Below are 14392 nucleotides of genomic sequence, written 5' to 3'. Positions count from 1 at the left end.
ACTAATTAAGCAGTTCATAAAGACATACAAAAAATCAGACAAAGACGCTAACAAACAAGTTAATTTAGCTACATATCGTATAACAAATGAATATGACGGTGCTAACCAAGAAAACATTTTGTGGTTGATTATATTCATAGAATAAATACATGGGTATATGTAATGAAAACCATCCTATCACATTTCTGGATCGACTAGCAATCGAAACGCCTAATGCCAAAAGATAAAAACCCAGAAAGCTGGGTTTACAAAATTCGATCCTCGTCAAGAGTCATACTACCAAAAGGAATATAGTATAAGTGGTATTCTAGAGGTATCTGCCATTCTGTTATAATGAGATGCCTAATCACAAGATTTTTTTCCTGTATGGAGTTTAACAGTAGTAAAAAAAACTACGGGTGGGAATAGTATCGAAAGAGGGTAGGTCTAATAAGGTTTATACCTCGTTAAATATCCCAAGTCAAGAGGTATACGACTAAAAAGGACATAACAGTTCACAGAAAATCTCAGAGAAAATTGTAAAACATATAAAAAGAAAAACAACTGCAGCATATACTATAGAATTTATAATGAAGACCATTTTGTATTATTTGTGAAGAAGACATTGAATATTTACCTATATGCGCTTGAAACTGTCAGATGAAATAAGTAAAAAAAATACTATTGACGTTGTAAAATATGGCAGCTAGAAGCTCTTAAATATCGTTGAGTTTATATATGTATACTCCATACACTGTGAAGTTTGTATATTGATACTAGGGTGAGGATAATAGATTCTTTCAAAATTAAAATCCCTTTGTTTTTCATAGAATCTGGTACGGAGATGACCGTTGTACTCGAATTAGTGGTATATGTCTAGAAATGAGACGGAGGAAGTTGCATCCATGATTTTTAATAAATGTATCTAGTTAGTGAGGATAAATTAATGGGACCTTATCAGAAAGTATGGATTGTTAATAAATAGAACATCATCATGTATCTGTATGTGAAATTAAATGATATAGCTTCTTTGATTATTTTACAAGTATCAGAAGGAACTCTGACTCATATGAAATAAGAAAGGTCGGCTAGGAGTGCTGATAGGAATTTCGACAACATACTGGAAAACGCGACTTTCAAATTCAACAAAAAGTGAAATTACTGAACGCCGAGGAGCATTCAAATCGGAAAATCACTAATCAAATACCAAAATCAAAAACTCAAACACATCAAACAAATGTATAGCAGTTGTCATATTCCTGATTTGGTACAGGCATTTTTTTTATGTTAAAAATGGTGGATTAAACCTAGTTTTAAAGCTAGCTAAACCTCTCAATTGTATGACAGTTTTATCAATCCGTTATACTGACAATGATGTGTGAACAAAAAAACAGGCATAATAGCATAATAGGTACAAATGTCAAAAATAAGGATTCAGCAGTCAATATTGTTATAATCTTAAATCTTAATTACTACAAATTAAACAAATATGTTAGAAAGAAGTACAAAAAGGCACAGAGACAAAGCATACTAGCAAAAACGAAAGTCAAGAATATAAAAATGTACAATAGAACAATATCACAATAACGGGTAGTATAAGTTCAGAGCCACGTCATATGTATCAAAGAAAACAGAAAAAAAGTATTTAGATAAAGCACATAAGCAAAAATGAAAGACAAAAATACAAAAATTACAATTGTTTATATAAATTGTAGCTCTACCTTCAGCGGGATTTGAACTCATACTATTGGCCAATTTGGATTAAGAGACAAAACCGCTTGTACTGTTTCCAGCGCTCTAGACAAATCGGCCACCTAGACTGAACTTAAAATTCGGTGGCTTAGTATTACCTTTCCTCGTCAGTAGAATCTAGAGTTGTTACACAGTTCATGGTATTTTAAGCATAAAGATGGAATTGATTGCAAATTATCTGTCGTAAAGGATCGTAAGATGCAGTCACAGAAATAATTATTTTAAAAGTACGTTTAAACCAGTAACAACTCCATTGGATCATTAGTGAATGTGATACATGGCTGAAAACACATATTATATTCATAATTATATATACAAACATGTAATAGTGTTGGCATTTGTTTTTTATCTGACAAATTGTTGTTCCTCAACGGGATTAGAACTCACGCCTTTGATTTATAAAATTTATAAATACACATATAACGTCTAGATATCAGGCAACGGTCATTCCTACGAAGCCACTGTAACGTTTTGAGTAATGATTAATGTACACAATTAATAAATTATATAAACGCCTAAAAAGTGTACAAAACAACATCAATGATAAAAAAAGGAAATGTTAAATGTAGTTATCTATAAATATTTTAGATAACAGATATCCTTCTTAAGAATAATTTCACTTGCAAATATATATATAATTTAATATTAAATGAAATTATGCCTCCTCAGAGGAAATGTAAAAACAAACACATAAAAAAACCAGGCTTATAACTTCAAATTACGAAGAGATATGATTTGAGAATTTTCCCCTCAAAATTAGGGATTGCAGTTCATAAATCTGCTAAGACTTTCCACGAAATTGAATAATGTAATGCCGATACCACCATGATCTGGAAACCGTCATGGAATGTTTCTGTTGCAGATGACAACTGTTATATCTATATTTTACTTTTGTTTGTGAAATAATGAATTATGACTGAAGTTTTACTGGTTACGAGCAACACGAAGGATGCCCCTTTTGGAACAAGAATTACTATTCTTCCGGAGAACCTGATTTTCTTTTTCTTTTTCAATTGGCTTTCGTGGTTTTTTTTTTGTCTTTTTTAGACATGTTTATATGTATCTATTGCTCACTTTGTATCTTACCTTTTTAAATAAATAATGGCGATGTTCTCTGAATATCAATATTTATGTGACAGCGTGGTAAGTAAAATTATAATCATTTACGATAGACAAAAACCTCAAATATGCAATGTTTATTATCCACTTGTATCTATACACTATGCATTGTTTTACAAGCTAGATAAAATCATCGAGAAATTGAATTACTTTGAAGAAAGCAATATGTTTACGGCCGTTGTTGCAAAAAGTAAAAAAAAACAAAAAAATACTGAACTCCGAGGAAAATTCAAAAAGGAAAGTCCCAAATCAAATGGCAAAATCAAAAGTCCAAACACATCAAACGAATGGACAACAACTGTCATATTTCTGACTTGGTACAGGCATTTTCTTATGACAACAATGACACAGAAGCAAGTCTTCGAATTGCAATGATAGAAGAACATAACTTTATTCACATAAAATCTTGATTAAAGGGCAATAACTCAACTGCCAATTTTGATTAAGATGACTTAATTATTATAGATCGTGTTTTGCTGACAGATTTTACTTTTAGGGTTTCTAACTGTCTTCTATAATATTAGTTACAAAATTCAATAAAATAGATAACAATCGGTACTTAGGAGCAAGAACCTTTAAACTGGTGATTTCGGACATTTTGAGTTGATTGCAAATCTCGATCCTTTTTTCAGTTTCTCTATTTGTAAAATAGTATTCAAGATATAAGTCAATAACAAAAAAATAAACGTTAAAAAGCGTCAACTTGTTCTCTTTTATTATATTTTTCAAAATTATAGGCAACATTAAACATGGTAAAAAAAGTGGGGCAATACTATTTATCAGGGTTGACTGATATTACAATTATTTTATTTTTGGTAGATCTTTAATATCTTGCTAACAATTTGTTTGAAAGGTTGCTCTGTATCATTGTTTTAAAGATAATAGGCAAACACAAAAATGGCAAAAAATGCTATTTCAAGGCAGTACTCCCTTAAGGAGTCGAGTGATGATTTTGGCCATTTGACTTTTTTTGTAGAATTTGTCTTGATTGTTGTTTTGAAATTCATAGTCGAACTCTATCTCCAACAATATTGGCAAAAAGATAACAGGAAGTTGAGGTTTCAGAGAGAAACAAAGTTTTTAATTTTAAGAATACTAGAAGCTATAGTTGATAAAAAAAAAAAACACGAGGTGGTTATGGACAAACCGGTAATTTAACAAACCAATATTAGCAATAGGCGAAAAGACATAAAAGTGGAATACAAAGAATTGAAATACTAGAGAAATCATCCTAGAATAAGAAAACAGTTGCACAATTAACATGAACTTGAATAAATAAGAGTGGAGTTATCAAAAACGATTTGCAGGAAGCGAAATGCACAAAAAGAGGTAAGCAGTGTACACAGTTTATATTAATAACCACAATAGAAAAACATTTCTTGACGAGGTTTTGGAGCATGTGTTCTGTAACAAGAAAAAAAGTATATATGTAACAGGCATGGTTGATTAACTAGAGGTGTCGGCCGGATCCCAATGACAGAGCCTGTTTCTCTCCATTCTTTGAATATATGGATACAACTGTGTATGAACAGGAGAGTCAGTCGATTAAGACATTCCAATAAAACCAACACAGAGACAAATGAGTTGCCTTATCCCTATAAAAAAAAACACGAGGTGGTTATGGACAAACCGGTAATTTAACAAACCAATATTAGCAATAGCCGAAAAGACATAAAAGTGGAATACAAAGAATTGAAATACTAGAGAACTCATCCTAGAATAAGAAAACAGTAACACAATTAACATGAACTTGAATAAATAAGAGTGGAGTTATCAAAAACGATTTACAGGAAGCGAAATTCACAAAAAGAGGTAAGCAGTGTACACAATTTATATTAATAACCACAATAGTAAAACATTTCTTGACGAGGTTTTGGAGGATGTGTTTGTGTAACAAGAAAAAAAGTATATATGTTACAGGCATGGTTGATTAACTAGAGGTGTCGGCCGGATCCCAATGACAGAGCCTGTTTCTCTCCATTCTTTGAATATATGGATACAACTGTGTATGAACAGGAGAGTCAGTCGATTAAGACATTCCAATAAAACCAACACAGAGACAAATGAGTTGCCTTATCCCTATATAAAATGCAATATTCAGAAGACTGTTTACATGGTTTACCAAAAAATGCTTTCTTGGAACCTCCATTTTATTTCTCCAGTAAATGTTTTGGTAAATATATTTGCCATTCAATTATTGAATATATGCCAGAAAAGGTATATGCTAGTGTCGTGGAGAGAATGATTCATCATGCTAAACCTATTTACATTCTAAATACCTATGTAGATTCCCTAGACCCTCTTAACCTTATTATATAAAATACGTGTAGTGTTATTACTTTGATGACTATACATCATTGAAATGTCGCAGTTCAAGTCGTAATGGTTGTCGTTGGATAATCCAGTCGTCCTGGTTGTCGCGCTGTGTGATCCAGTCGTTACTGATCTTCGTGTGTTAAAATGTTGCCATTGGTTAGTACTTGAACTCAACATTTTCAATGAATTCAAGCATGAAATTGAACATTCAGTAAGCTTCCAAGGCGTGCTAAAGTATCAAATCCATCAGTGGATGACAGTGTGAACAAACTTCAAAGCGATCCTATGGCAACTAAAGTTTTCAAATGGCTGGGAATAAAAACACAGTATCTCCAAAGTGTTTAGGCATTTTGTATAAAAATGTACATGTGTCCCAACACTGAAAATGTTATTAATTTAAAAAAAATTAGAGAATATTGTTTTATAGACAGTTTTGAGTAATGTTGATTTACAAAGTTGAACTGATTAAAGAATTTGTTTGAATTTCAAAGGCTTTACTTTCATATGATTCACCAGTTCAATTACTAAAATGACCATAAAACGCTTTTTTGGCTATCAATAAAACTGAATAAAAAAACATTAAAGAAAGGATTCAAATGCTCTGTATAGAAAAAGAAATAAAAGAATGCAGACACAATCATGAGAAAGCAACAAGGTACATAACTCTGTTGATACAATCTCTTGAAAATAAAAGAACACCTTGGTTCAACTCGTGTTCTCCGAATGTGTAGAAATCTGCTTCATTGCCATATCTTCGTAGTAGTGTCTTTAACATTTTTATAATTCGTAGGCTTCATGGATGAGGGAGCAAAACAAAATGCATTTAAGTGAGGAAAACAAACTACTTTACAATTGTTTTTATATTTTTATTGAACCATTTAAATATGTTGTGTAAGTGTCTTAAAAAATAGTATAAAATGACAAACACTATAATAGAAAGCCAAATGACGCGCTGTGCTTGGTTAATTTAGCATCACACGGCAAGCTCCGACAAAAGAGGGGCGGGCAAAAGATACCAGAGGGACATTCAAAGCATAGATCTAAAAATAAACTGAAAACGACATGACTAAAAAAAGAAAAAGATAAACAGAACAAATAATTGTACACAAGACACAACATAGAAACCTAAAGACTAAGCAACACAAACTTCACCAAAAACTGGGGGTGATCTCATGTGCACCGGAAGGGTTAGAAGATCCTGCTGCACATGTTGCACCCGACGTGTTGCTCGTGTTAAAACAAACCTGGTCTTATTCGTTAGGTCGAATTCGTGAAAACAGGAATTGTAGTTACGACATAAGGGTCTTTTCCGATATCATCGTGAAAAGGAAATTCTATAACGATCAACCAACTCGTAATGGCGTAGGTAAAATTTACGAAGGAATGATTTCAACTTCACCATTTGGAACTCTTGGCTTAATAGCTTCCTTGTGAGCAGCAAATCTATATCAAAGAATATCTATACAAAATGTTCGCGCCATAATGATTCGTTTTAATCTATTAATTGTCTTATTACAAAAAGATGATCCGAATTTCTATTAGCTTATAAGATATACACGTAGGAGTAATGTGTACAAAGAAAATGGATTCTGCTCTTTTTTTATTGGTAAGAAACATGTCATATGATAATGACAAGAGTGATAAGGTTATATAATCACATGCAAATGACAAACTTCAATGAATATAATATACTAATCATACAGATGTTAAGGTTAAGTCATGCATCCTGTTATCTATTTCCAAGCTACATTGTTGATACATGTCTTTGTGGTAACCTCGAGCATTTATTTGTCTTGGTTTTATGTTTAAAAATAATTATTAATTAATGATTGTAAAGCATCATCAACGCTGATGTCGTAAACAAACGAAATAAACAACAGATTACAAACCTAACACACAACCTATACTACACGACTGCCTTCCAGTCACTAATGAGTTAAATTTATAGAAATAAATGACACTTATTTGAAAGCTGTAATTTAAGATAAAAACGATTATAAGGCTTTCGAATAACATCATCGTAAAGAAAAGGTAAGAAAATTAATCTTATAGATAAACAAAACTTGGTACGATTTTCAATTAAAGATTAATAAAAATAAGAACTAGTAAATAACTTTTGGGTTCATAAATACTTGGTACCCGTCTACGTAGTGTTAGTACTTGCATCAAAACCATCTTCGTGTAAATAAAAGTTTCGAAAAATATGTGCACGTTCACCGAAGATGTTTTTTTTTTTCTTCTAGGAAGTCTCCCTAGAAATAATAATAGAATAAAACGTAGAAGGCATTACACATTAAAATATCATCAAAAAGAAATCCATGACGACATATAAGTGTTAGGATTTAATTTATAAATATAATCACAACCAGTGTTGTTGTTAACGGATCTGGTTTGCTTGAATCAAAAGCATGCCTTAGTGTATTTTATTGTCTTCAAACTTGAGATACCTCTTACTGTGTAAGCCTTAATATAGCATCTGATAACGTTTCCATGCAATCTATAAAAATGAAATATATTATAATATTTTTATATCTCATCTTATTCCTATTTACATGTATTCTAAATGTTCTATAGTCTAAGGTATCATAGATTAACTAATGTTGACAGGAAGTTTCGAAGATTTTCAATTTCAAATGTGATCATCGCGCCACTTATCTGTTTCGTTGCATTTGAACGTAATCTTTACCTCTTCGCAAATATGTCACGCTTAGGTCATATCCATCAATTTGTCATCGGTACATGTCAATGACACCGCAATCCAAGGACACAAATTAAAAGACCAATTTACGTCAAGTGCGTATATAAAATATGTCAAGCTCTAATAATCAGAGTTTTAAAATTGTAAACAGTTTCAACAGAAACTATGAAAGATCTGCCATCAACAGAAAATTTCCCACATGACTTAAAAACTTAAAGATATATACTATTGTACCGGCAACTTAAGACATCAACTGACGGTGTTTCTAAAGAGAGACAAATCAAATCAAAAGTTTTATTTATTGTCAATACATTGTAAACAAAGTTATACCAGCTCTAGTTAGACAAATACATAAGTTGCGGAGTTAAACTCAGTCCTCTCCTTTGTTATCGATTGTCTTTTGTTATTGACCTGAATCATCATAGTGTTCCTGCAGGCATCTTCTTAATATTGTATGTGACATCTGTAATTTTTCCCTCAAAGAAATTTCAGAAATTATTAAGGAAAATGTTGGTAATGACATTATGGTCGTTCATTGAAACAAATAGCATAACAATAATCTTCCAAGCAAGAAAAACGATAATCTTCCAAGCAAGAAAACAATCAACCTACCATTGTAGTAATAATTACTTTACATAGTAACTAGTATCATGTATAGTTTTGATTAATTGTAAAGAATGCTTACTAATTTTAAACAAATACTTTCATAGCAGACATTCTGTTAATGGGCGTACGTCTATACTAACCATTCAAAACAACAACAACAAAAAAAGGACCACGGTCATCATCTGCTCAAGTTCAGACAATTTGCGAATGATTTCAAGATAGAATACCAAATGTACGACTAGACATGCATTGTATGAGTTATGTTCATAAGCAACAGTTTATACATAACTGCAATGATAATTATCATTAAATTGTTTAAAAAACCATTTAATTTTAAATCTATATTTCGTTTGTTTGATAAGTTGAGGTATTCTGTCCTGTAGAAAATTGAAACAATTGCAAGTTGGAAATTGCAAGTAAAAAATAGTTATCATTCAACTTATCATTTGTTTGAATCATTAATAACGTCCAGTGGCAAATATTTTGTTTATTTTCCGTGGTTCTTTTCACAAAATCGTACGATATACTGAAATTCTTGCTTTTTATGAGTATTTTTCTCGTAAGATGTTTTGTGAAAAGACAACTTATTAAAATCATTTAAAGAGATTGTATATAATAAAAGGTCGACCTGCATGAAGAGCGAGAAATTGGAACTGCCATTGGAAGAGTATAGTATATAGGTAATATTGCACATAAGGTTTCCAGAGCTGCAAACTAAACAGCTCATTACAGTCTCTTATGTATGCCATACATTCGGTCATATTAAGACACATGTCGAGATGACATTGAACTTAACACAACCATCAATATTGTTTTGGGAAAAAAAACTTCCTTCTGTGTTTACGATGACAAATAATAGAAATGGAAAAGTTATGTAAAACGTTTAAGAAATGTGTGAGATTGCAAATCAATCAAATTTATAAAGACGTATATTTTTGTTGCGGTTAATTTCAAACATTTCCCGACAGATATTACTCGTGTCATTCACATATTTTTTTGTCAAAGTGTAAATATTTTCAGGATTAACAACTAGTATAATTGAAATAGTCCCATACTTGCTAGCACCTACTGGAGGTAAGTCTGTTGATTAAAGGAATGTTATAAAAATAAGTAAATGTGGTGCGATTGCCAATGAGACAACTATTCAAATGGAGTGTATGTAAGCAACAATAGGTTACCGTGCGTTTTTCAAGAATGAGCAATACCATACTGTGTAGTCAGCTTGAAAACGTTCCGACGACGTGACAAAGTGTGAAACAATTTAGACGAGAAAAACCAATGTCCTGATTCACGAAAAAAGTAACAAACGATTATGATAGACTTCAACCAAAGACAAAAACTGAGTCACAGGTTAAAGACTTGGGACAAACACATACACAATGCGGTTGGACCAAACATGTTTTGAATCACTCGATCCTACGCCTAACATGCGACAATAGTATAACAGCACAACACAAGTACGATATGTAAATATGGATATGACTTGACTCTTAGATTGGACGAAGAACAAAAAACTAAAAGTATCTAGTTTGTATATAGACATGAAGGTGTCGAGTGATTTGATTATACACTGTGAAAATATTTCACTTCATGCAGTTTATGGTAAGAAAATACTCAATATAGCACGGCATTTGTTTTAGGCCAAATTAAAGTTTTTCTTACAAATTTTTCTACGTACATATATATCTGCCATGCATATGTTTATATGTTTTTTCCTGTTTAATAGTGAATTTTTCGAGCTACTGACGGATAACAGAACGACTATATTAAAGATTATTTTAATTTATAGGTTTTCGTACACGCTGATATTTCAAATCAACATGAGGTTATTATGGATAGCCATAAGTATTCAGTTAGTTATTGCAGACCCCGGTAAGAATATTTACACCTTTGCTGATTTTTTTACACCAAATAATCTTAAAATAATATATAGGCATGCTTACCATACTTCTTTCTGTTTAAAAAAATGTGACTGTAAGGCAAACAACAGTATAGACAACACAGCATAGAAAACTAAAGACTGAGTAACACAAACCCCACCAAAAACCGGGGGTGCTCCTAAAAGGTAGGCAATCCTGCTCAACATGTTAAATCCATGAATGCTTTTCTACCAGCAATATATATTCGTGAAATATTTCTATGAATCAATACCCACACTCAAATCGGTAACACAAATCTTGCATTTCCATATTGTCGAGACTAAGCGGTGAAAATCTGAATGAGGCCATATGAATATTTTGGACAAGTATAGGTGATCGATTCGTTGCTAGAAAATTTCACCTCAGAAACTCTTCTTACTGTCCTAACATCAACGGTACAGGCAGACGTGATTTGTAGGCGACCACTCATGACCAGCTCAATATGTAGTGACAACCAAATATAAAAAAAGAAGATGTGGTATGATTACCAATGAGACAAGTTGAACTCTCCACAAGAGACCAAAATAACACAGAAATTAACAACTATAGGTCATAGTACGGTCTTCAACAATGAGCAAAGCCCATACCGCATAGCCAATTTTGAATGTGCAACGTCATTTGCGAGACATATTTACGTCTGCAACGTCAACTGCTTAACAATTCGTATGATGTTTTGGCAGAAAAATTCATTCCATAAATGATTCCCGTAAACTAATTTGCAACCGAATTGCCTGGAGAAAACATTTAAAGGCCTACAGTTTAAACCGCATACTGTCAAAACAGACTATAGTAGGCGAGGCAAAGGACAAATAAGAAGGCACACATTAAAACTCAAAGCATACCAAACAGAATTGATTGACTTTTCTGTCAATCATTTAGGCGTTGGTAACAGGCAGTCATTGCTCTCGACACAAAAGAAAAACCAGGGTTTCAGGGCATACCAAATAATTTGAACATTAAAGATGAAGTTATCGACTCGACTTTCGAACTGCAAACTCTTTTCAGACAATGAAGTAATGTATGAAGTTTATTTGCATACATTTGTTTTATAGAAATTACATACTTAAAAATGAGAAATCATAGGAATAACCAAGTCCATCAGTATAAGTATAATCGGCTGTGTTGTACCTTGTCGTTACATTAGTAATCGCATTACTAATTAAGGAAATGCATTCATTAAATATTTGTCAAGATATTTTAGGTTATTTCTGTTTTACACATTATGTAAATTATGAAAACATGATAAACATTACACATACTTTATTCTTATAAAAACCTTGCATCATCTATACTAGTAACCGCTTTTACTCCGTCTGTTCGTTACACAAAAAATTTACCTACTTATTGTGATCCGCAACTTTTACAGTTTTCCTTCAACATTATTTAGGATTTGCACGGTGATAGCGCATAAATTAAATATACTTTGGACAGTTAGATATCTTTCATATACTTGTATGGATGGGATTAAGTCTTTTCTGTTTTTGAATGCCCTATATTTAAGTCATAGTATATTGTTTCGCTATTCGATATTCAACTATCCCAAAAAGATACTAAAAGTTAGTAAAACAAAATCAAAGGCAATTGGTCTTCCTGATATATATCTATAAGCATAAATGTGATTTTCTTTTCTGTTTTCAGGAATTAATGGAGCTCCGTCTTATCCATTTACAGATCCATTATTTTGGAAGTATTACTTCATGTTCACAAATACCGATGCATTTTCAAACAATCCCTTACAGGGTTCTTCAATAACTGGGGATAGTGGGTTTAATCAGCAAGCTGAATCAATACCAACACAAATCCCTTTGTATAATTCTGTGACTGAATCAATTCCAGCAAAAATGCCATTGTATAATTCAGTATCTAAATCAATTCAAGCAAACATGCCGTTGTATAATTCAGTATCTCAATCAATACCAGCAAAACAGCCATTGTATAATTCTGTACCTGAATCGAACATTGATGTAATAAAATTATCAGAAATTAACAATGTACCTATTGATGCAACCTCAAATGTTCTGTCGGTCAATACAAACAGTTTGGCACAAAATAAAGGACAGGAAACAAAGAAGGAAAGTATAGGTTTTAAAATGCCTAGTCAAATGCTAGGACGAGCACCAACTAGAACAAGTTATCAGTCATTGTCTCCGTCACCTTCTTTACCATTGCCAAATCAAGGAATTGTTAGTGATTCACCAAAACAAAAATTCCTTAACAAATTAAAATTACTTCACTCAATTTATGGAAGCACTGAACAAATATCTCGAAGCCCAAAAGCAATGTCATACCTTTTCAATCGCAAGACCCACACAGGAGGATCTACTATTGGTGACCTACAAACAAGTCAAGGTCTTACAGGTGGTATGGAAGGACTGCCTCAAAATCCCCCTTTATTGTCAAAGGGGTTGCAGACAACAGGAAGTGAAAATGGTGCAACTCAGTCAAACTTGTTACCAATACTAGCATTATCTGGTGGGGACGAAGGTATAATGAACAATCCTTTAGTGTTATCTCAACTAATGCAACCTAACCAGAGTCAGGATAAATTGTTGCAGACCCTGGCCATGACAGGTGGATTAGAAGGCATTAATCCTGCATTACTTTATCATATCACACAAAAGAGTCAACAACAAGGATCGACAACTGATATTCTTCCTTTACTAGCTTTATCAGGAGGAGAAAACATGAATCCACTTATGTTACAGCATCTCTTATCTAAACGACAACAGCCTACATCACAAGGAACCGGAAGTTTACAAAGTTCAACAGATATTCTTCCTTTGTTAGCTTTATCAGGTGGAGAAAATATGAATCCACTCATGTTACAGCATCTCTTATCTAAACAACAACAGTCTACATCACAAGGAACCGGAAGTTCACAAAGTTCAACGGATATTCTTCCTTTGTTAGCTTTATCAGGAGGAGAAAACATTAATCCACTCATGATACAGCATCTTTTATCTAGACAACAACATCCTACATCACCAGGAACTGAAAGTTCACAAAGTTCAATGGATATTCTTCCTTTGTTAGCTTTATCAGGAAGCGAAAACATGAATCCACTTATGTTACAATATCTCCTATCTAAACAACAGCAGCCTACATCACAAAGTTCACAAAGTTCAACGGAAATTCTTCCGTTGCTAGCTTTATCAGGAGGAGAAAACATGAATCCATTAATGATACAGCATCTTTTATCTAAACAACAGCATACAACACCAGGAACCGGAAGTTTACAAGGTTCGATTTCACGCCAGAATCCTCCCGATATTACAGCATTATTGTCTCCTTCGGGAGGGGAAAATGAGAACCCTCATTTCCTTTCCAATATGTTATCAAGGTCAAATAAAAACCATAATCCATCTAACATGCAAAATATGATGGCTTTAACTGGCGGTGAGGAATCTCCGTTAATGCAGAATCCAATGTTAATGCGTTACATGAACCGAGGCGCATCAACCGGTGGACGATCACAAGCAAGTAGTCTAATTCCTCTGTTAATGGGGAATGAGGCACTTAGTGAAAATCCGCAAATGATGATGCAAATTTTAAAAGGTGCTTTAGTTGGCGGATCAAATCGGACATATTAAGTTTATAGTTAGGTTCATTGAAGACTATGCTTTTATTTTATATACTTTTAAGTCGTAAACTCTATCAAATAGGTTGTATAAATTTTCATAAGAAATATGGATTTTGTCTTCAATTTTTGACCAAAAAGTGAATGTGAAGTTTAAAATCATTCTTTCATTTTCGGTTTCAATGGTATCAATCGATCGATAGAGGACTCAGTCCGTTGATCTGCGTGTGTATGAAGTTACACAGAAAAAAGGGTATGGGTCCGTGAACAGGAATTTGAAAAAGTAAAATGTACAAACATTGAAAAAGTTAACTATTTTCATGCATTCATGAGGTGTATGCAAATATATAAAGGTATCTACATGTAGCAAAATGGTCCTTCATTAAGAATTACTGATATCATTTGAATGAAAAGTCAGTCGTATAT

At 32.7% G+C, this 14392-nt stretch overlaps 1 protein-coding gene across 1 annotated transcript; it reads left to right on the top strand.

Annotated features, from left to right (window-relative positions):
* The first annotated feature begins 7070 nt into the window (after positions 1 to 7070).
* Positions 7071 to 14074, top strand: LOC143064955 (uncharacterized). The gene is made up of 4 exons (XM_076238194.1): positions 7071 to 7197; positions 9491 to 9544; positions 10260 to 10342; positions 12028 to 14074. Exons 3-4 carry the CDS (start codon positions 10291 to 10293, stop codon positions 13977 to 13979), a joined length of 2004 nt encoding a protein of 667 aa, XP_076094309.1. The 5' UTR covers positions 7071 to 7197; positions 9491 to 9544; positions 10260 to 10290; the 3' UTR covers positions 13980 to 14074.
* Positions 14075 to 14392: the final 318 nt, after the last annotated feature.

Source organism: Mytilus galloprovincialis, chromosome 2 (genome assembly GCF_965363235.1).
Source record: "Mytilus galloprovincialis chromosome 2, xbMytGall1.hap1.1, whole genome shotgun sequence".
Classification (NCBI taxonomy): Eukaryota; Metazoa; Mollusca; class Bivalvia; order Mytilida; family Mytilidae; genus Mytilus; species Mytilus galloprovincialis.
The sequence above is the reverse complement of the archived record's forward strand: the minus strand, read 5'-3'. Positions and strand labels throughout refer to the sequence as shown.